Here is a 20,318-nt window from a genome sequence, read left to right as displayed (position 1 = left end):
CTAAAACAAACTTAATACAAATAAACCAAGTGTGTTTGTATGAACTCTGCAGTTACTATTCTAACATTAACTGAAGCAAGTTTGTCACCCTCCCAGCACAAAGTTATCCTTTAGCTCAATTTGTCTGCTCCCCAGTTTGAGTCCTGTAACTACACTGTCCAGGCTTCAACAGCCAGAAGTGTACTAATATGATGCAATGGCAATTAAAAGCTCAGTCAAGATGATTTCCTTTTGGTTAAAAAAATACATTCTTTTCAGACCAGCAGTTTCACCTGACTCATATTTCTTCCTACAGCATGTATGTGAAACAATTAGCCAATGTTATTTGTTAAGAACATCTGTTCCTTCACCTGATCTTTCACTGCAGGCTGCCTAAGAAATGAAAAAAAATTCAGACTGCTCATCTTTGGACTTACTTGATCCATTTAACAAATAGTGAAAAAAAAACAGATTGGGGGGGGGGGACCTCATACAATAAAGTAATTATAAGACTTTACTTCTGAACTCTTGTCTTCCTTACCTGCAACAAAGTGCCATCAAGATTACTTAATACAAAAGTAGCCAAATACAGAAGCAAAAGAATGGCATACCTCAGTTGCACTTTTCCCTCCTTCCTTTGCCAGAACTGGACTCTGGCATCTGATCTGTATTTAAGTTTAGTAACAGTCCCCAAATATTGGTCAGGAAAAAAGGTCATGAAGAAAACAAACAACCCTCTTGGTAGTAATTGCTCTTGGTCTCATTTACTTTTCAGCAACTCATAGAAGGATACATAAATACTTTGGATCAGGACTGTGGTGAAAACCTGAAGGAGCATATTAAACAAACTACAACGGTAGTTACATAGTTAATGCACTAGTGACTGTAGCCAATTACATGAACTGTTTTGGTATAAATTAGACTGGTCATCTCATTAAGCCTGCCAGTAGCCCTACTGCACTTGAAATTACATGGAAAATAGCACTCACCAAGCAATTGCCTCAAATTTTTCCTATGAAATATCTAATTTGATCTTTTTCTATCTTAGAAACCAAATGCAGATTCTACTCTTAGTCATTTCTGTATTAAAAGCTGTTACCAGATCTGACTGAACCATTCCCAGCAAAGAGAGACCACACATAAATTTTCTTCAATTTTATATTAAAATGGAATGCAAAGGGTCAGCTATTGGGAAACATGTATATCAGTACAAGCTGATCAGAGCTACATACACACCATCATTCACGATCACATACCTCCACTCATTCTGAACAAGGGGCGATATCTTGAGTCCTGGTGCGTAGGCACAGCAGAAAACAGAAGGAGAAGCTGAGAGGTCATATGAGCAGGCCAAAGTCCTGAATGACTTTATCTGTCATTTCCCTAGGGGCTTTAGGGGGTTGCGGTAATAAATACACAAATATCTGAAGTGTAGGCTTTACTGACTCGATAAGCAACTTCAATAAAAAAGCACTACCTAAAAAAAAAAAAAAAAAACCAACACTTACTCCACATCATTTCTAAAATGCTGCCAATATCACCAAGGAATCTTGACATAACTCAACTAGTGCATAACCATCTGCTACATAGGATGACATAAGATATAACTTCCATAGCAGTCATCAGCAGAAAAGCCATATACTCCTGTCTAAAACGCTCTTATGCTTTTGGATAGGTAAGTATGTGTCCCAAATCATCTAAACCTCAACAAAATATTTCAGATTTTGATTTTTTTCTTTCTTTCTTTAATTATCTCCTGGAGAATTTTCTACTCCTAGTTGCTGCTAATGACTTAAATGTACCACCAAACAATCACATCCTGTAGTTTTGTTTACCCATCTTCTTTCCCTCCAAAGGGATGCAAGTAGCTTACCTGTAGCAGACTTGAAAAAGACAGTGCTACACCACTGCTTGTTTGCAGAAATGCTGAACAACAAAGCTGTAACCAAACGACAAAGGCCAAAACCAGAGCTTACTTCCATCTCCTAGAGTTGTCTGTTAAACCCTTCGTTCCACAAGCTATGAACTGCCCTTTCATTAAAAGGATATCACCATTCAACCAACTCCATGCTGATTTTCTGAACTATATTGCATTTCCAATGGTTTTGCTCCCAGTGACTTAAAAAAAAAAAAAAAAAAGTAAATCACATGAATCTGAAGTATTTTCTTCTTGATCTATTAAACTTAATCTTCAGGTTCTAGACTAATTCTTTAGATGTGTGTAATAATTCATATTATACAGAACCTCCCACTGCTGCAGCTGGGGTAAGCTTATTTAGACAGGGCACCAATCGCCAGTCTTTCTTCAGAACAGGCTGAAACTTGATGGCAGTCAGATCTACCCCAGTGCTCAGTCTGGAGCTGCTTCAACAGCAATAAAGAGATTCCCAGGGCGAAAAGAAGTGAGAAAAACACTTTAGTCTAATCAGCCATGTTCAAGGGCTAGTCAGAACTGAACGGTTTATCTTTTCTTACCATTTTAAAATGCTGCTTCTGTATAATCAGTGCTATCACAGGGCTAAAAAAGGCACCTAGAGATTCCAGATAGGTAAACAAACAACAAACCAGTGCTACAAGTACAGCAAAAGCTATTTAGACTAAAGTTATGACATTTCAGAAAAAAACAGCATAAGTGTGCTTAAGATTTTTATTCTCTTTTGAGATCTACAGCATTTCTCCAATTCTCATCCTCCTTAGCAGACTGCTTCATACCAGCAAATAAAAAGAAGGCTAAAAATCCTCCTCCAATGTCACAAACCGGGATGTCTCTCTTTCACAACCCAAGCATTTGGAGGTACAGATGAAAATAAAAGCTTTCTTCAGAAGAAGTAACACACCAAGTACACAACACAACAGATGAAGCAACTGTCAGAAGGCCTTAAACACCAGCCTGCCAAAACATAGTTACTGATCTAACAAGCCCAGTAAGCCATTCCCAGAGTGAACATAAGTCTTCAGAGAAAGGTGGAAGGACCATTCAAACAACTGTAGCTGCAAGAAATATTTCATCTAACCCTTACCACTCTTGGACCCAAAGTATGTCAACTTGTATCTGTGCTGCAATAACGTATCTTCCAAATTGTAATGTGTATCTGCATCCCTCCTGTGCAGGTTTGACTCATATATGTTTGTGTTCTTGGCATATGTACTCTCACACACTCCCACAGACTAGCTCTTTCTCATAGAGACCGAATCCATGTTTGCAAAAAATCAAAATCCTTTTCCAAATCTTGTAAAACTTCACCTATTCTTGTATTATGAAAAATAAAAGGCTTATTTTCACTTTCACCGTATCACTTGTTTGCTTCTATTGTCGTACCCCTTCACACTGACCAACTCTTTAAACTGACATTACACTGCAATCAAATTGGCTTTTTTAAAGCCTCTTTTATTATTTTCTTTCCAACATCTCCGTGGCACCTCACATTTCCAAATTCTTAAACAAGCCTCCCAGATAAAAGCAATTTTCTGAGAGATGCTCATTTGATTTCAACTCTTTCCACCTACCTTTTCATTGCAATGGAAGGACTTACTTTTTTGTTCTTTCTTTCCACAGGCATTCTTCTTATTGTAGACATATATGAACTTTGACTGTTTATTAATAGAAACTAGAGTCCTCAGAACACCCTCATTCTTGATACAAGAATCCTTTTCATTAGCTTCCTCATTCACCTTTACCTTCTTCATTACAGTAGCAGAACACTTAAGACTTTCATGGGTTTCTTCTTCCAAGGATATTAAATTGAATTATATTTCAGTATGAAGAGTGTAAAAAGGATAAAAAGTGAATTCAGAATCTTGAGACAGGGCTTCCAGATGTAATTTAATTTCCAAAGCATCTTTGACTTTCATAATTTCTATTTGCAGTTGCCAAGACTAGAACTATTTAATCAAAAGTAGATGCAAGCTTTACAGGCTCCAGTGAAGAGAGTAAGCCCTGAGATGAAGTTTGCAAGCAAACTTTTTTCTTCTACCAGTGAGGCTGTAAAAGTCTAGCTTTGTCCACCTCCAGGGAATGGTCTTCAAAAAAAAAAAAAAAAAAAGCCACACAAAAAAAGCCACCCACCTTAAAAACAGCAGTTGTACAGAAAATTCATTCTTTCTCAAAACTTTTCAATAAAGCTATCCAAAGTATTACTTTTTTTTTTTTTTAAGAGATGGGGAAAAATTATGCGTAATAGGATTCTCTTCTTTTCTTCCTTCCCTGCTAATTTTTCTGCTACCCTTCCTTCTCCCCACTCACCATAGCCAGGAAAGAGATCCCAGAGGCTCCCAACCCTAGCTTGCTGCTAATTACATGTGCTCACAGCACCTGTTGAGCACTCATGATACCTGGCCTGACTTAGAGGCATGGCACAATTGCCTACTCCCACTCAAATCCATGAAAAATTGAAGTCAAACCAGTCAGGCTCTAACATCCACATTTGGTTTCCATCATCAGAGAAACAAGAGTACATACTTGGAAGAAACAAATCCTTGGAGCAAACCAAAGTTGTCAGAAACGTGCAGCCTCTCAAAGCAAATAACCCAGGCAACAAAGCTGATCCCTGGATGCTACTGCAGGCTAGTCTTGTAGCAATTCCTTAGTTCTACTGACTTCAGGAATGAGCATAACAAATCCACACCTGCCACAGGACACTAAGATCATCCTTTGCCAAATGTCAGTGACACACGCTTTGCACACTGCAACAAGCTGCCTTCCCTGTTATCACCTACACATTTACTATGACTCAGTATTTAGGGAGTTTTAATGATTTGTTTATATAGTCAGCAGCTGATTATGAACCATGCAAGTTATTAAAACACATTTTCTGTCTAGAAGACCAGGGAAATATACCAATGACATAACATTTTAATTAGAAGATCTTAATTTTTGCCTTGAATTTGTGACTTTCTGCCTCTTGCTACTTCTAAGTTCAGTCCCCTTGAGGCTGAGAAAATGAGTACCACAGCCTCCTATAACCAGACTGGCAGAGGTTTTTAAAACTAATCAGTGACAAACGGTATGGCTAGAACGTTACAAGCCACAGCACTATCTTACAAAAGGCAAGTATTTACACAATTCCTTTGTTTTAACTGCAAGGTCATATTTGCAGAACCAGATAAACACTAACTTCAAACAAATACTGAGATCTTGAAGTATAAATCATAGACAGAAGGCAAGCATTTAACTATACTGGACAACATCTCACACTCTTAGCAGCTGCCACTGCAGAAGAATCCCATTCCCCTGAAGTTACAAGCACATGTTACTACAGGAAGCAGAAAGTGGCACTGTGAGGACACACAATACCCTGCACCTTACATGCCTAAAGCTCTGTTCAAAGAAACTTCTAATCTCTGGCATGTGTATCAAACCTAAAAATGGAAAGCCAATAGCACAGTTACATTCTTCATATATTATACTTTACTGACTTTATTTTAGATTGCCAAGCTTATCAAGGAAAGACTGAGCTGCTAACTGCAAGTCCAAGTCCAACAAACTGACCCCAAGACCTAAACAGGTTTCTTCTTCACAAACTGTCAACTGCATTAACATTTGTATACAAACCATCAAGAGTTAGTTTACACAATCTAATTTGCCATCTCATGAGAGCATAGCTAGCAGTTACAATGTCTGTGCAGCATGATTTGCTATTGATTCAAGTACAGATACAGCGGGGCACAGGCAGAACGGCCCTTTATCGCCTTTGTAGCTGTAGGAACAGTGGAGAAAATACTGAACGATCCAAGTACTCGCTCTCTAGCAACACAATTCTACAACCTGCTGGGATTCATTCGGATTGTCCCATTTCCTTTGGCTCCAGTCTACTGTTGCTCAGTTTAAAACTACACATGTATTTTGGGGGAAGTTTATGCTAGGGCCTGAGATGCAAAATCAATGTTCTGACCATTAGGACACCTGCTTAATTTGAAAAGGAGGAATGAGAAGACATACAAGCTAGATTTATAAATAAGGAGTTGGGAAATCTAATCCCCCATTTGGGCTCGAAGCTCTGCCACAGATTCCCTACGGTCTTTGCTAGTTACTTAATCTTTCACCTGCTGAGCACGATGACCTCATCAGGACTAGGACATGGTAGTCCAGATGATGTTCCTATGCACGAGACGAAGCATGCCAATTTACTGAGGCCACCTGATACAGAACCCGAGTCAGACTGTCAGAGCTGTGCGGAAGGGAATCTAAGTCTCCCACGAGATCAGGTGTTGCCCTGCCTGTGGCTGCACACACAAGTGTTCCCCTTCCCCATCTAACAGCAGCAACCCATTCACCAAACCAACAGCAAAACATACGCTCTAAGTCTACACCTGTAAGTTTACCTTCTCTCATGGCATTGGGGGGAAACAAAAAAACAAACAAACAACAACAAAAAAATCCATCAAAAGCATGATAAGAGTATTAAAGACAGCATTTATTATTACACCCTCCACTTTCAGTGGGGCATCTCCCTGGAGAGGAGCAAGATTGAACCCCTCCATTCTGCCCTTCTTATTCACAAATCCCATTCTTTACACAGAACACAGGAAACTTATTTACTCTTGTGGAAAACAAATGAGTTTACTTGACGAAAAACAGACACTAGGAAAGCACATCAGAAGAACTACCCAGCACTGAGAATCAAAATTCAGCCCTTACTGTTAAAAAGCATCAACAATGTCTTTCTAAAGGCATAAAGAGACTTTGGATAGGTTAATGCACCAGGCAAGGAACTGGGAGACAGGACTGGGCACAGAAGTCCTGTCACTAACTTGATACGCGACATCAGGTAAACAACTTCACCCCCTCTCAGTCTCAGCTTACACCTAAGTAAGCTGATAATGATAAAATTACCTACCTCACTACATGGGTGGAGAACATTTTACTAATTCATGACTACAAAGCAACTTGAGAACCGTGTATATAAAGCTAGTACATAAACACATATACATAAATTAAAATATACTTATGTTATATTTATAAATAAAGCACAAATTAGAAGAAAGATAAAACACATTACCCAAAAGCTCCAGTCAGAACTCCAGCTATACTGAGCAGGACCCTGCATCTTCTCTGTGCACGAACTAAGAGTGCCCTCTGAATCAGCAAGCAGCTGGCTAATAAGACCATGATCCACTTCATGAACTTCCTGTGAACAAAGAAACAAGGTATGTAATTCAACAACGGAGGAGAAAACTGAAATAAGATGATGGTTAATCCATTTAACAACCATATATTAAATGAAACTTGACATGCTAATTTTACCAAGGCCAGTGGCATAGAAACACTTCCCACTGACAGCCTTTTAATTGATTTTACATTTTTTCCAGAGTATACTATATTTAATTATTACTTACATTTTTAACAGAGTATTTTATTTCCACAGCAGCCCCTCAACTTGCACATTGAAGCTGCACAGACATTTAGAGCTAGAATAATATCAACATGAGACATCAGTGCATAACATGCAATGTGTCTCTAGAATCTGTGGGACCTTTCAAAACTCGAGAAAGGTCACGCAGGTGTAGCAGAGTTCTGACATATATTATCAGAATACAAATCCATCAAATATTTATACTTAATATTAGTTACACTATAAATTGTGTGTTTTGTTGTATATAAATACGAGCGCAACACTTCAGAGGCGAACAGTTCTACTCATATTGCTTACTATAAATACAAGCACTCTTCCGTAGCGCTCTCCCTTGATATCAATATTCTTCACTCGGGAGGTCAGTTTTACTTTATGACGGGAAACTGAGCCACAGAAAGACACTTGTCCCAAGCCACCTAACAAACCGGCACAAAACCAGTCCAGGGCTGTAACCAATAACTAACACCGCCTGTACTACTGGACCCATCGATGAGACACGAAGCTGGGTTTCCAGCCCAGAACAACTCAAACCCACACCGATGCTGGCACACACGCACGCCCGTGCCTAGACAGGGGCCCGGGCCGGGGGTACGTACGCTCCGGAGAAGACAGCGGGGGGAGAGGCAGAACGCAGAGACACCCCCCGGGTACGTGGCGTGAGAGCAGGGGGTTCTCCACGCAAACACACGGACTCGCCGCAACCGCCGCCAGTTGCTGCTCACCGCCCCGGCTTCCCGAAGAGCGGACGGACCCGTTACTGCCGCGGCAGGGACGCTCCCGACCCACCCCATCGCCGGAGCGAAGCGGCTGCCACAGCAACCCCGCGGCCGCCTGCCCCGCGGCGCGGCTGGGTCTCTCCCCCAGGCGGCTCTCGCCACCCGAGAGCCCAGACCCTCCCTCCGGGGGCCGCGGCAGCCCCGCGGGACGCTCGCCGCCCCTCCTCACCGGGGACCCGCGGCGCCGGCGCTTTCGCGGGCCCGCCGCCACCCCCCGGCCGCGCCCGCCTCGCCCCAAAAAACTTTCGGGGAGGCGGGCGGCGGCGGAGGGCACCACGGCGGCCCTGCACCCCCGGGCGGCGCTTCCCAGCGCTGCCCGCGGGGGCCACCCTACCGCCGGGCCTCCGGGGCGGCCCCGCGGCCCCGGCCCGCCCGTCCCCCGGGAGAAAGGAGCGGGGCTCCCGTCCCGTCCTACCCCCACCCCCGCCCCGCACCTACCTGCGCAGCCCGCCGCCGCGGCTCGCCCGGGGGGGCGGCGGGCCGCGGCGGGGCAGCGGCCGGGGGCATGGAGCCCGCCGGAGGGGCGGGCGAGGGCCGGCGGGGAGCGCGCAGACCGCGGCGCTTACCATGGAGGGGGACGAGGGCGGCGCGGCGCCCGCTAACTGCCTCAGCGGGGCGCACGGCGGGGCCGCGGCCGCCATTTAAAGGGGCAGGCGCCGGCCGGGCCGCGGGGCACGGGCCCGAGGCGGTTGCCACGGGCGAGCGGCGCCGCTCCTGAGGAGGGGAAGCCGTCGGGGGGGGGCGGAGAGGGCCGCGGCGCCCCTGATCCCTCCCTCGGCCAGCTCCAGAGACCCCTCCGCGGCTTCCACAAGGGTTAATTACGAAGCCTCGGAGCCGGTGGAAAGTTTGTGAGGACTGCAGCAGGAGAAACTCCTGGCTGCGGGGAGTCGGGGGCGGCCTTAGCTGCCTCCCTCCTGAGGGAAAGCCCCGCGCCCCGCCGCCCTCCCCTTGCGCCCAGCCCCGGCAGTCGGTTCAACAGCGTCCGGGCAGCGAAAGCGGTTCCTAAATCTGACGGAGGGGGGGGGAGGTTGGTGTTCGGCGGAAAATACCGCCGAGACGCCGCTCCAGGGGGACACCTAGGGGGGGAGAGGGGAAGGAAAGCCCGCCCTCCGCCTCCTCCTGAGGCGACCCGGGCGCGGCCGCTGGCCAGCGCTGCCGCCGCGACGAGCCGCGGTCTGAGGGGCCGTCCAGGGCCAGAGCCCGCTTCCCCGGCCCGCCGCCGGCGTGCGTGGACAGGGCCGCGCCGCCACGGCCCGCGGGTGTTTGCAGGGGGGCAGGCGGAGGCCTGCCCAGCCGCCCCGCTGCGGTGCGGGCCGGCTTGCGGGCTGAGCGGGGGATGAGGTGAAACGAAGGAAGGAAATGGCGGGGGAATCACCTCAGGAAACCCAGGCGCCGGTTGTTAAAGCTGCTGAGCAGCGCCAAGGGGGTTGCTGCCCAAGCTGTGAGCGCCCAGGGGTTTGGAGAGCTGGGCTCCAGGTTAGACAGCACCCAAGGGTGCCCCTCAAAGCAGGGGACCCGACCAGAGCCATGGTGGCTTGCAGGTGTGTGCCCTCGGGTCACCTCGCAGGGAAAAGAAGAGCCTTGTGATGTGAAAAAGAGATCTCCGCCTTGCTGGGTGGCTGGCTGGCGGAGGATGAAGAGGGATGGGTGGGCAGCCAAAGGAAGGAGGAGTAGAGCAGCCTGGCGTGGCAGCGCTGTTTCGTTCTGCTGTCCCTTTTCTCTCGTCACTTCCCCAGAAAGTGGGTTGAGGCTCTCCCTGAAGGGACATCTCCGGGCCCTGTGATATCTGCCTGCTGATACATCAGCAAAGGTGCCAGAAGTCCCCGTGGCTGACGTCCCCTCCCAGCTCTTGGCCCAGAAAGGACAGCTTTAACGCTGCCGACTGTGAGTCTCCAAAATTTACAAGAAAGTGTAAAAAAGAATGTGTGTTTTATTTTATTTTTGTTGCTTGCTCTCTTGCTTTGGACCTCTGAAACTCAAATTTTTCAGGCGTTTCTCAACAACACTCAGGGGACCAGTTTTCTTTTCTTTTTGTCCAAAAACTGAGGTGCTCTCTGAATCATACTGGTTTAACCAAGTGGGAGAAGCTTGATGTTCAACTGATGGCTGCCAGCAACACTAAAACCCCTTTGTATTCCCTCGGTTAAAATCCGGCTGGCCTGATGGTTTTGCTCAGGCATGTCCTATTTAATGGAGGATTCACAAGAGAATTGCTATTACAGGATGAAATGAACATAAACAGCATTTGCAGGAACAACAGCAGTCTGTCTATCACAACACACTTGAAAGTTTTTTTAGAAACACACCAAATACTTGGGTTTAAATCAGACACTGGAATGCCTTTGGTCCAGCTCCATCTTCCCACGCTGACTCCTCTGACATGCAATCATGGCCAGTACTCTAAGCCAGTAACTCGGTCCCAGTTACTCTTGATCTGCCAGGTGCCTTTGACTTTAGAGGTTATTCCCTTCTCAAACTCTTGATTGTTTTGACTCCTCTAACTTTTTCCTTCCATAGATAATTTTGGTTTTGCTCACTAACACTATGGTAGTACTTCCTTCAGAAGACCTTCACAATCTACCTTCCAGCTTTCTGCTGAAGTGCTATGTTGCTCTGCACTTGGTCCCAGTTCCCTTCTTAATATATAGTTTACTTCGGACTGATTCCTTCCTGGTAAGTCCAGGTCTTCCCTCTCTCCCAACCCATTTCAAACAGAGAAGAAATATTTGCCTTTTAGGTTCCTTTAGCCGTTACTCCCTCTAGCCTATCCTGCTTTCAGCGATACAGGTGTCACCACACCAAAGCTAGAGCAACAAGTGATCGCTCAAGGAATGGGTTCTTCCTCTTGACATTGTTTGGTCGGCAGAGTTTTGCAAGTCAGATGTGGAATTTCTTGAAACAGTTATTGTGGAGCAGCCACATGCAAAGATGCAGATCACAGAATTTAATAAAGCATATTCAAGAAAGCCATATGACAGTAGTGTGATTTCCTCATGGTGTGATGGGGGCTTTTGGGGGGTCTGTTTTGCTTTCAAATACAAAGAAAAGCAGAAATACTCATGCCTCGCAGCTGAATTGTGCTTTGTGTTTTAACAGATGTGGAATTGAGTCTTTACTGGATTCTCAAGCACAATTCCATTATCTGAATAGTCCTAAAGATAAGCAAAATCATTAGATAAAGCCAGTGGGCTTCTGGAAAGGTGTGCCGTAATCCCTAATCCCATAGCTGAGGGAAAAGGAGTCATCCAGCCAGCGAGAGTGGCACATGCTTGGTACAGCGGTAGCACTGCTGGCAGAGCTGGATGCTACAGGTGAGGGTTTGGGGCTGCCCGAGTTCTTTCCACAAAGCAGCGCTGTGTGTGTACCTTTGTGTCAACCCAGATTTTCCATTCCATAGCACACCTGCTAGTTTTGCAGATAGGCTTTAGCTTTAGCAGTTTTCCCCTCCACCCAGGTGGCATAGATGAGTTTTACTTAAATTGAGTTTAAGTAATCGATTTTTTGTGAAAAAAGATTTGTTCTGCACTGGAAAAAAATACTTTGGGGAATACATTTTACCTATGAACGCCATGTGCATATAGCCACAAAGATACTGAATTCCTATAACTTCCTTTCATGGTGAATTAGGATGATGGGAGTCCGGCTGCTCAGAAAATCAAGCCAATGCTCTTTCTCTTCTCACTTCCACTAAGGAGGCGTTCAGCAGAAGAGAGTTCTCCTTTTGAGTATCTGGATATTCTATACTCAGCCCAAAGTTCTGGTTTATACAAGGCCAAAGCAAAAACCAACAGATTATCTTCCCTCTGCTCTCAGAACAGTTTCAGAATCTTCTCAGGGAGAGATCAGAACAGGCCCCAGAACTCATTGTTGTCACTTCAAATGTGGCTGTCATCCAGGCAGCAGGCAGAGCACTGTGAGCTCGAAGCTGTGGTAACTTTAGAAAGTGTGACATTCACTGGGCAGAATGTGAGGTCCTGTTGCAATAACACAGACATATTTTTTTGCCCGTACTACCGGAGGGAGAGACGGTGAGGCCATATACTTCAGCAACTATGAGCCAGCACATTGGGAAGCTCTGTAGATCTGCAGCATCTTCATTCCTCCTCTTCTTGCTGGTGGGTGAGTACTAACTAAACCACCTTCCTTAATTAGAAGAAATATAGCTTATTCCTAGAGTTTGGCTTGAGAAGTTCGCTCTCTTTTTTTTTTTTTTTCCCCCAAAAAGCAACTTTACACTGAGGGCTTCTTCAGGATGCAGGAAAACTGTATCTTGTGTTGTGCACTGCATTAAAACATACTTTTATTATAGATACATTCCTGTTTAGCTAATAGAAATGTTCAGAAAGAGTATGTTTGCCTGTCTTTTTCAAGAAGAAAGGCTGTGTATCATCATTGCTAGAAGCTTCATTTCTATTTTGGTTCTCTGATGTATTAGCAACCAGTTATTGTCTACAAGGTAGTTATTCATATCTATTTGCAAAAGCTAACCTCAGCCCAGGGCAAAAGTCATATAAATTAAGATGAGAAATGTGCAGTCATTGATCACTTAATCATAGACAACTGGGAGCTGGATACAGCTTGTATAGCACCCTCATGGCACCAGCTGAGTGTGAAGTTGAGCTCTAAAGCCAACAAACCCATCTAAAAGACAGTCATTCCAGCATGAGAGGATTTTTTTGTGGGTTGGAAATCGATCCCTATTTGCCCTCAACCTCTCCTCCACCTATTGAGTGTGAACAAAGGAGAGGAGGCTCAACTAGAAAGGTTAAATTTTGCACTGACCTCCACCCACCATTTTGGGTCCCCGGTGCTGTTGGCAGCTGGCAGAAGAAGCTTGCAGGGCTGTTTGGGTCTACTGCAGGCACCGAAGAGTAAGTTAGAGGCTCCAGGACTGGAAGAGAGCACAGGTATCTTTTATTCTTTCCTCCTGTCACCCCACCTCCTCTAGCCTGCCTTGTGTATTTCTCATTCACAGCCAACGACATGGCCTTACATGGGAAAGTATCAACCTGCAGATTACATAAAGGGGAGGCTGATGGCTTAGTAGGTGCCCTATTAGTACGGGCAAATGAGGAGCACATCGTCACATTACAGGAAGTCCCAGAGAGCTTTCTCCCCTCATGGTTGAAAACTGGCCGCGAACTACCGACTTCATATGACAATGACCTATTAGATCATCTAATCATTTTTCCAGGTCAAGACAAGATCATCCATGCTGTATTTCTCTGTAGTCTGTCTAGCTCAATTGCTTTCACCAAAAAGCCTTGCATTCCTCTCCATTGGGGACTGAGCTCTACAACCCGCATGACAGGGGACCTACACATCACTCTGCTAACTAAGCGGCTGACTTAAAAAGAGCTTTGAAGCAGAGTCAACAAGGCATTTGGCATGGTATGCTCCCAGATGCCAATATGATAAGGGCATTGTGTATTTGAATACAAGTGAACTAGTATGTTCCAGTTTTGCAGCCTTACAAAAGAAAAAGAAAGAATGAAAAAGAAAGAAAGGAAGAAAGAAAGAAAAAGAAAAATAAAGGCTGTGCTGTGGCATTCTCAGTGAAACCTCCAAACAGAGCTGGGGTGAAACAATACAGCCTACTGCTCTTGTGTTTTGATTTTCCTAATTAGCTTTAAGTTACATGATTTGTACTGAATCCAAGATGTGGGATAACACAGATGACAAGGCCAGTTATTTCATGATAGGAGGTGCAAATAAAACTTATGACGAACAGAGGCAACATCAAAGCACATTGTTCCTGCTCAGTTATGTTCTCTATGCCACTAAGTGGCTGTGTAAAAATGATACCTTTTATATCACTAAAAGGAATAAAAATTATGATTGTGTTGCAGGGGGTACATGTGGTAAGGCTGGAACACTTGTAGTGGAGAAATTCTGTGGCCATCCCTTGAAAAAAAGGTAGCAGTAGCACATACTGCTTTAGCTAAAGCAGCAGTATCCAGTGGAGATAATGGTTAATGAACAGAGATTTTTAAAAGAGTACTCATGATGAAACTGCTCAAATTAACTCTTAACAAGTAACCAAATAGATCACATCAGAATATTTGATACACAAAGACTGTAATATGTCAAGCTACCATCAGCTTTGTCAAGTATTTCAACTATACTTTGTACTTCGTCAAAGTACCTTGTCCAGATACTTCAACTTTTATGACTGCTGCACTGATACACTGTTATCTAGCTGGAAAGGGAAAATCTGGACCTCAGATTCCCCCGAGAAGCTCCAGTGGGCTCATTGGTAAGATTATGTGTGAACACGAGGATAATATCTCATCCAGTATCTTTAATAAGGACTACTCATTTTAGGGGGCTGGATCCAAAACTACAATAATATTTGGGTACCTAATTCTCAGGCATCCAATTCCTGTGGATTGGTGTTCCAGTTACAAGGCCAAAATTTTCACTTTGAGGTAAAAGCACAGAGCACCAAACAGCTCTGAAGGTTTTTCACATGCTTTGTTGTCGCCTAGTTTCATAGCCAGCTTATATTTTCTATATTTTTGCATCCATGAGTTCTCTCTTCTCTGATATTTAAACTGTAAGCTCTATACCCCATCCTTTTATAAGGCACCTAGAACAACAGAGCCCTGCTGTCCGACAGAAATTGTCAGTGCTACTCCCATACGAGCCATAAATAATAATAACTATGAATACAACTGTGATTTTGTGTAGAAGCATGCCTGGAGGAGCCATTCAAGTAACTCTCAAACTGATCATCAAGGGGTTTGGTTTTCCATTGCCTTGAGACATTTGTCCCTGAGCATAGAGAGGCTATTGTCATTGTCATACCAGACCCAGACAATAGCGTTTCACACCCTTTGGATGGCAATGAAAGACTCAAGACAATGGAAAATCAAGACCTTCACTGTGGAATTGTCTGCAGTCCTTGAGAGGGCACTGACTAGTACGAAGGGAGACTATTTCACTTGAGGAAAGTAAAACAACAGAATAAACTGTTCCAAAAATTGGTCTGAACTCCTTCTTGGCGACAGCTGTTGGCTTAAGAGTTTGGTTTTCCCTCTTTTTGAGACAGCAACTATTCCTCTCAACTTCTGAGCTCAGGCTTGTTTCCAGAAATGAGATCTACTCACAATACTCTTAGCTCAAGGCTGTTTGATACTATGATTAGCAGCTGAGTGAGAGAAGGCAGGTTTAAGTCTCTACTACAGGCATGTGCCCATATTTTTCTAACAAAAGGTAGCAGGACAATGGGGTCCCTTCACAGAGAATAGATCTCACCCTCAGTATTAACACCTGCAGAATGCCAAGGTGCTGCCCCCCAGGTCGCTGATAGGATCTGCTGGGGGTTCAGTCTCTTGCAATGGAGATTCATCCCATAATTTCAAGATTTCCTATCCTGAAACTAGAAATGCGTGCCAGAACTTCTAAGAAGCTCACATTATGTTTTGGGATGCAGGCAGTTGCATTAGGATGCACGCATATTCACTGTACTTGTCAGAACAGAGCTGCCTCTGTGTAAGTGTACATGCATTTTTTGCTTTGCCTCAAAAGCAGTTGAGGCAGGAACATCAGGCTCCAAGATTTTTTTGGGCGGGAAGAAAGAGGTTAGTGTTCCAGGTGGAAATGTGGCTGAATGGACTTTAAACTTCACCCAAAGCCATTGGACAATGGCATTACTCTTCCTCTAGTATGGCAGTAGAAAGGAACTGAGGATCAGGAAAAGACCTGTTTGTGCACACGAACGTAATCTAAGCAGGAACTGGGAAAAAAAATCCCTATCGTCTTAATAGTGACTACCCTCAAGTTCTAATTCCAGGAGCCATTCTTTATGGTGGTTAGAGGTCAGGAGCAGCTGGAAGGTTTATCATCCTACCACCCTCAACTCTACTCTTCTTTCTCTTTCCTGGTACAGATGTCGGTGTTAGTGATGGAAGTGCAAGCAAGGAGAATGCAGCTGTAACTCACGTAACAGCACGGCCCTCGTTGTTGACAACACCTGAGACATGGCACCTTTTGGTGACTCAAACACCAGCCAAGGAAAAAGCCAAAGAGGGTGAAACTGTGGTCTTAAATTGTCGCTTTCACAGTCCACAACGTCCCTTCCTGGCTGACCTAATGGTGAAGTGGTACAAAGAAGATGAAAAGGGACAGATGGACCTGCTAGAAAACAACGTGATCATCTTGCCAAATAACTCCAGGGTTTTCATGAGTGGAGACTTGTCCCAAGGGGATGCCTCCCTGGTGATCCTAAATGTGACAACCAGTGACCACGGTATTTATTTCTGTGAGGTTACACTTCCAGACGGGAAGGTGGTGACAGGAGATGGCACAAAGCTCAGGATCAGGAGGGCTCTGGGTAATATTTGATGTTATTTACTTCTTTTCGCCCTCTTTCCCTTCCAAATCTGGTCTACGTGCTTGCAGATAGGGTGAAGTTGGCCTGTTTGGCCTCTAGCAGTTAGGGCCTAGTGTCATGGAGTGTAATAGCTCTATAGCATTTCTCATTATTTTCATTAGGCCAGCTAATTTTGACTGGCTTGCCTCTATAAGCAGTCTCACAGGTATTATTGTAAGGAGGGGCATTTACAACCAAAAAAAGAAGGAATAATTTTATCACTGAAATCAAAGTCAGTGCCAAGAATGAAAGAGTCAGGCAAGTTCTCTTGTACTCACAGCTCTGTTTGTCAGAACCCCCATGAATGGCAGGTGTCAAGATACCACCTCAGGGAACAGCTACAAACTCCTTTTTTTTGACATTATTTCTCTCCAACCCAGTAACTTGCATATTCATTCCTTAACTCTGGATGACATAAGTAATCCCACAATAAACATGAGGATCACGTTATACCATTTCTGCTTAACTTCACATTAAAATCAAAGTAGCATTGAAAGTGCCATGCTATGTTTTCTTAGCTTCACAAATAGACACTAGGCATATTAAGTAAGGAGATAACTTGCTTTGCCTTTATCAGCTGGAAATGCCAAAGCAGCTTTCCTTTTTATGTAGGCTAAACACATTCCAGTCCCAACAAATCAACACATCAGAAGGTTTATCATCTTATTATCTAATTAACAAAAAATAGCACCTTCTGTGTCAAGACTAAATTATGCAACTGCCGTTTCCCCCGATTCATTACCAAAGCTTCTAGCTCACCAAGATTCACTAAGCCTTTGCCCTTTTGAGCCTGAGTTCTTCCATTACTAATTTTTATAAAACTACTCAGTTTAAACTGTAGCACTAACAAGGCAAGAAAACTGTGCCCCCTGCAAGGGCTTGGTCATGTGTCTAATGAGGTGTCCCGTTGGCTTGACCTCATAGTCTCAGTAGCGCAGGTTACTCCTGCAACGTCTGCACTCTGGCCAGTGTAATTGCCTTTCTGTGTTCCAGAGAAGATGAAATATATAATTTTTGCACTATGACTGAATTAAAGGGACAAGAGAATATGAGAAATATAACTCATAAAGAAATGTTATGTGCCACAAATCCAGACTGTCTAAAAACTTATCTGAAATTAAAAGGAGAAATTAGCTGACTCTGTTAACTTGTCCATTACAGGCAACAAATGACATATATTTTGAAGTAAAGTAAGTAATGGTTCTACAGCACCTTCATTGGCCTTACTTTCCTGATGAAAAGAGCAGCCCCACAAATGGATTTAAACTACAGGATACTTCCCTTTATGTGAGAGAAGGGAGTGGGTTATTTACTGATGAGCACAGCTGTAGTAAACCTCACTGTCCATCCATTCAACTAGGTAGCATAGAATAATGGCTGCTCCTGTGAACACGTGGTCCGATGCTTGGAAATCTGTGTGTCAACATGGTAGCAAAACCATCCAAATTTTCTAGTGAAGCTTAAATATAATCACGTAGATATATGTAGTGAATGCCTGATTGGACTGCAACTGTAGATAAAACTGGAAGGCTTTTAATCGATCTTTTATTACCTTTCCTGGGTGAGTCACATGGCAAAATAAGCATGAGGCAATCACTTAAAATCTGATCAGATCAGTTGTGTGCCATTGCCCAGCCAGTTTCCCTCTTTCTAAAGAGACATTCCTGCTCTGGCAGACACTAAGCTCCAGGGCAGATGCTCTCCACGCTGCATCCCACAACCCTTGTAACAGTCCATCGTACTGTGCTCACCTGACCAAAGGTTCTTCCTGAATCATCCTTCAGTTCCAACAAATAATAAAGCCAGAATGCCAACGTGCTCTTATCTCAAAAAAAATGGGATCATCCCATCTCTGCCATGCAACAGTCCCAGAGAGCAACAAATCAAAGAAAGGGCTTCAGTGGAGCTCTGCCCACCCTCTGGTGCTGTCTCCTTTGGAGGTAGACAGGGAGACTGCTGACTTTCTCAAAATGATCAGAGTATTTTTTTCCATTTGAAAATAAAGCGAACAAGCATGAGTCCCATTAATTCAGGCAGCAGCATCTTTTGCCATCCCATAGCATCCAGCTGTTAAGGGAGATTGCTAGGGAGACGGGGCTGTCCTATTTCTAAATCCCCAGAAAGTGTAGCAGCTTCCTACACAGGAATGAAAAAAATCAATAGCTCTGTAGTGCAATACACTCTCTCCCTTGTAGAAGCCTATGATTTCATATCAGACAAGACATTAGCCTAACTGATATTGTAGTAAGTAGCTTCCTCTGCAGTCACTGTAGAAAACATGCTGGCTGCAATGCATGTGCTTGCCTGGATGACATCTTTTGTTCCTCTCTACCTTCCCTTCTCCCCCAGGCTTGTTTGGTATAGAAGAATCCATTGGAACTATCATTGGCGTTGTGGCGGCTGGTATCGGAGGTGTAGTGGTTCTGATCATTGTTTTAACCCCGCAGCTGAGGAGGTGCGTCCTCTGCATGAGACAAGGCTCTCGCCAAGGTAAGGAACACAAACCAAAACCTGGAATCCCTTGCTAGAAACATGAACTCAGTCGCCTATTTCCAAAGGTACCTTTTTTTAACTTAAGGAGGAATTAGCCATTTACTTACCTCTGGTCAGACACGAGATCTGGTTCCAGAAATAAGCAGTGTGGACGAAACTCTAACAGGGCTGACTCTATATTTCATCTCTTTTTCAAATAGTTCTTTGTTTTTGTTGAGTAGAGCTACATGCATGGGCCTAATGAGTTACCTATAAACAAAACAATGGGATCTTCTTTAACTGCCACTTTTGGCAAGGATTTGTTCAATGAGATGCTGCTGCTTCTTTTAATGAAGTCCTGGGTCTCCTTCGGTTCTTTTAGGTTTATGCTGAAGGATGTTTCTTCCTCCCACCAACTACATGCTTACTTCTCTATTCTTTTAACACTTGTGTACAGAAAGCCTATGATGGCCTAGGTGTTTGTGTTAAGTGTGGTGCGTAAAGCCCAGTAATATCTTTTATTAGATCAGGTTGGGAAAACTAGACCTTTTCGTTGCACATGAGCCAAAGAAATGACCCGAGAAGAGGCTGAGGTACCTGAAAGCTTGCCTGTTTTTTCCAGCACTGTCAGCTGGTCTAATTAGAGTAGACTGACACCGAAGGCTGCATTTTGAAACAAGCTGAGCTCCCATTTTGCACAACCCAAGATGTGGTCTGTGTTTCAGACCGAGCTCGGCTGACTTCTTGCTTTCAGTGGGGAGCCGTGTGTGTGATTTGCACCTCTTCTCCCGGCACTCGAAAATCTTGCTCGGCCTGCTGAAAAAAAAAAAAAAGAAGGAAGAGCTGCTCTTGCCATTCACTGGAGCGCTGCCGCCACCCGATGGCCAGCCCGGCGGGGACAGGGACACGGCCAGAGGCAATGCCTCCCTTACCGGGAAAGGTCTTCCAGCCCTTGCTGAGAAGCTCACCCGCACCCTTAGACTGATGCTGCCCACACAGCATCATCATCCCTTTGCAAACCCTCTGCATGAACAGAGTTCGGGACTTCTTTACTTGCCAGATGGCCTTGGAAGAGTTTATTGCGCTGTACTGACTCTGCATCGCTCACTCGCTCTCTCTCCTTTCCTTCTTGCTCAGTGTAGGTTGAGGTGCAGCATTACAGGAGTCACTGGAAGATGCAAAGCCTACAGGTGGAACAACTTCTGAGGCCCTGTAAGCCAAAAAATGGAGCTCTAGATGGAATAAAAGCCTTTGCCTCAGTACATGTTGTCTTTGGCATTTTTATTTTTGTTAGTCTGTTTCTTTTTCCTGCAGCTTTGACAGCCACAGTGGCATATTCAGCATCCCCCTGCAGCAAGGAGCAAA

At 44.5% G+C, this 20,318-nt stretch overlaps 2 protein-coding genes across 5 annotated transcripts in view; one reads left to right on the top strand and one right to left on the bottom strand.

Moving 5' to 3' along the window:
* GRAMD1C (GRAM domain containing 1C) overlaps nucleotides 1-8,784 on the bottom strand; it is a 55,504-nt gene extending 46,720 nt beyond the window's left edge. For 2 of the 3 annotated variants that reach the window (XM_052794313.1, XM_052794314.1), the window contains exons 1-2: nucleotides 8,674-8,784; nucleotides 6,978-7,106 (exon numbers count right to left, since the gene is read on the bottom strand). In XM_052794313.1, coding sequence (XP_052650273.1) covers nucleotides 6,978-7,106; nucleotides 8,674-8,748 — 204 coding nt within the window. In that variant the 5' untranslated portion in view covers nucleotides 8,749-8,784. The other variant, XM_052794315.1, reaches the window with a different exon arrangement.
* Nucleotides 8,785-12,067: 3,283 nt separating this feature from the next.
* LOC128144911 (synaptogenesis protein syg-1-like) lies at nucleotides 12,068-20,196 on the top strand. 2 transcript variants are annotated; one of them, XM_052794328.1, is made up of 4 exons: nucleotides 12,068-12,226; nucleotides 15,999-16,442; nucleotides 18,831-18,971; nucleotides 20,096-20,196. In XM_052794328.1, the coding sequence occupies exons 1-4, from the start codon at nucleotides 12,160-12,162 to the stop codon at nucleotides 20,098-20,100; spliced, it is 657 nt and encodes a 218-aa protein (XP_052650288.1). In that variant the 5' UTR covers nucleotides 12,068-12,159; the 3' UTR covers nucleotides 20,101-20,196. The 2 variants fall into 2 exon arrangements, with proteins under 2 accessions (XP_052650288.1, XP_052650287.1); XM_052794327.1 differs by having other exon boundaries at nucleotides 20,091-20,195.
* Nucleotides 20,197-20,318: the final 122 nt, after the last annotated feature.

Source organism: Harpia harpyja, chromosome 8 (assembly GCF_026419915.1).
Source record: "Harpia harpyja isolate bHarHar1 chromosome 8, bHarHar1 primary haplotype, whole genome shotgun sequence".
NCBI lineage: Eukaryota > Metazoa > Chordata > Aves > Accipitriformes > Accipitridae > Harpia > Harpia harpyja.
Note: the sequence above shows the minus strand (reverse complement) of the source record. Positions and strands in the feature narration are given on the sequence as shown.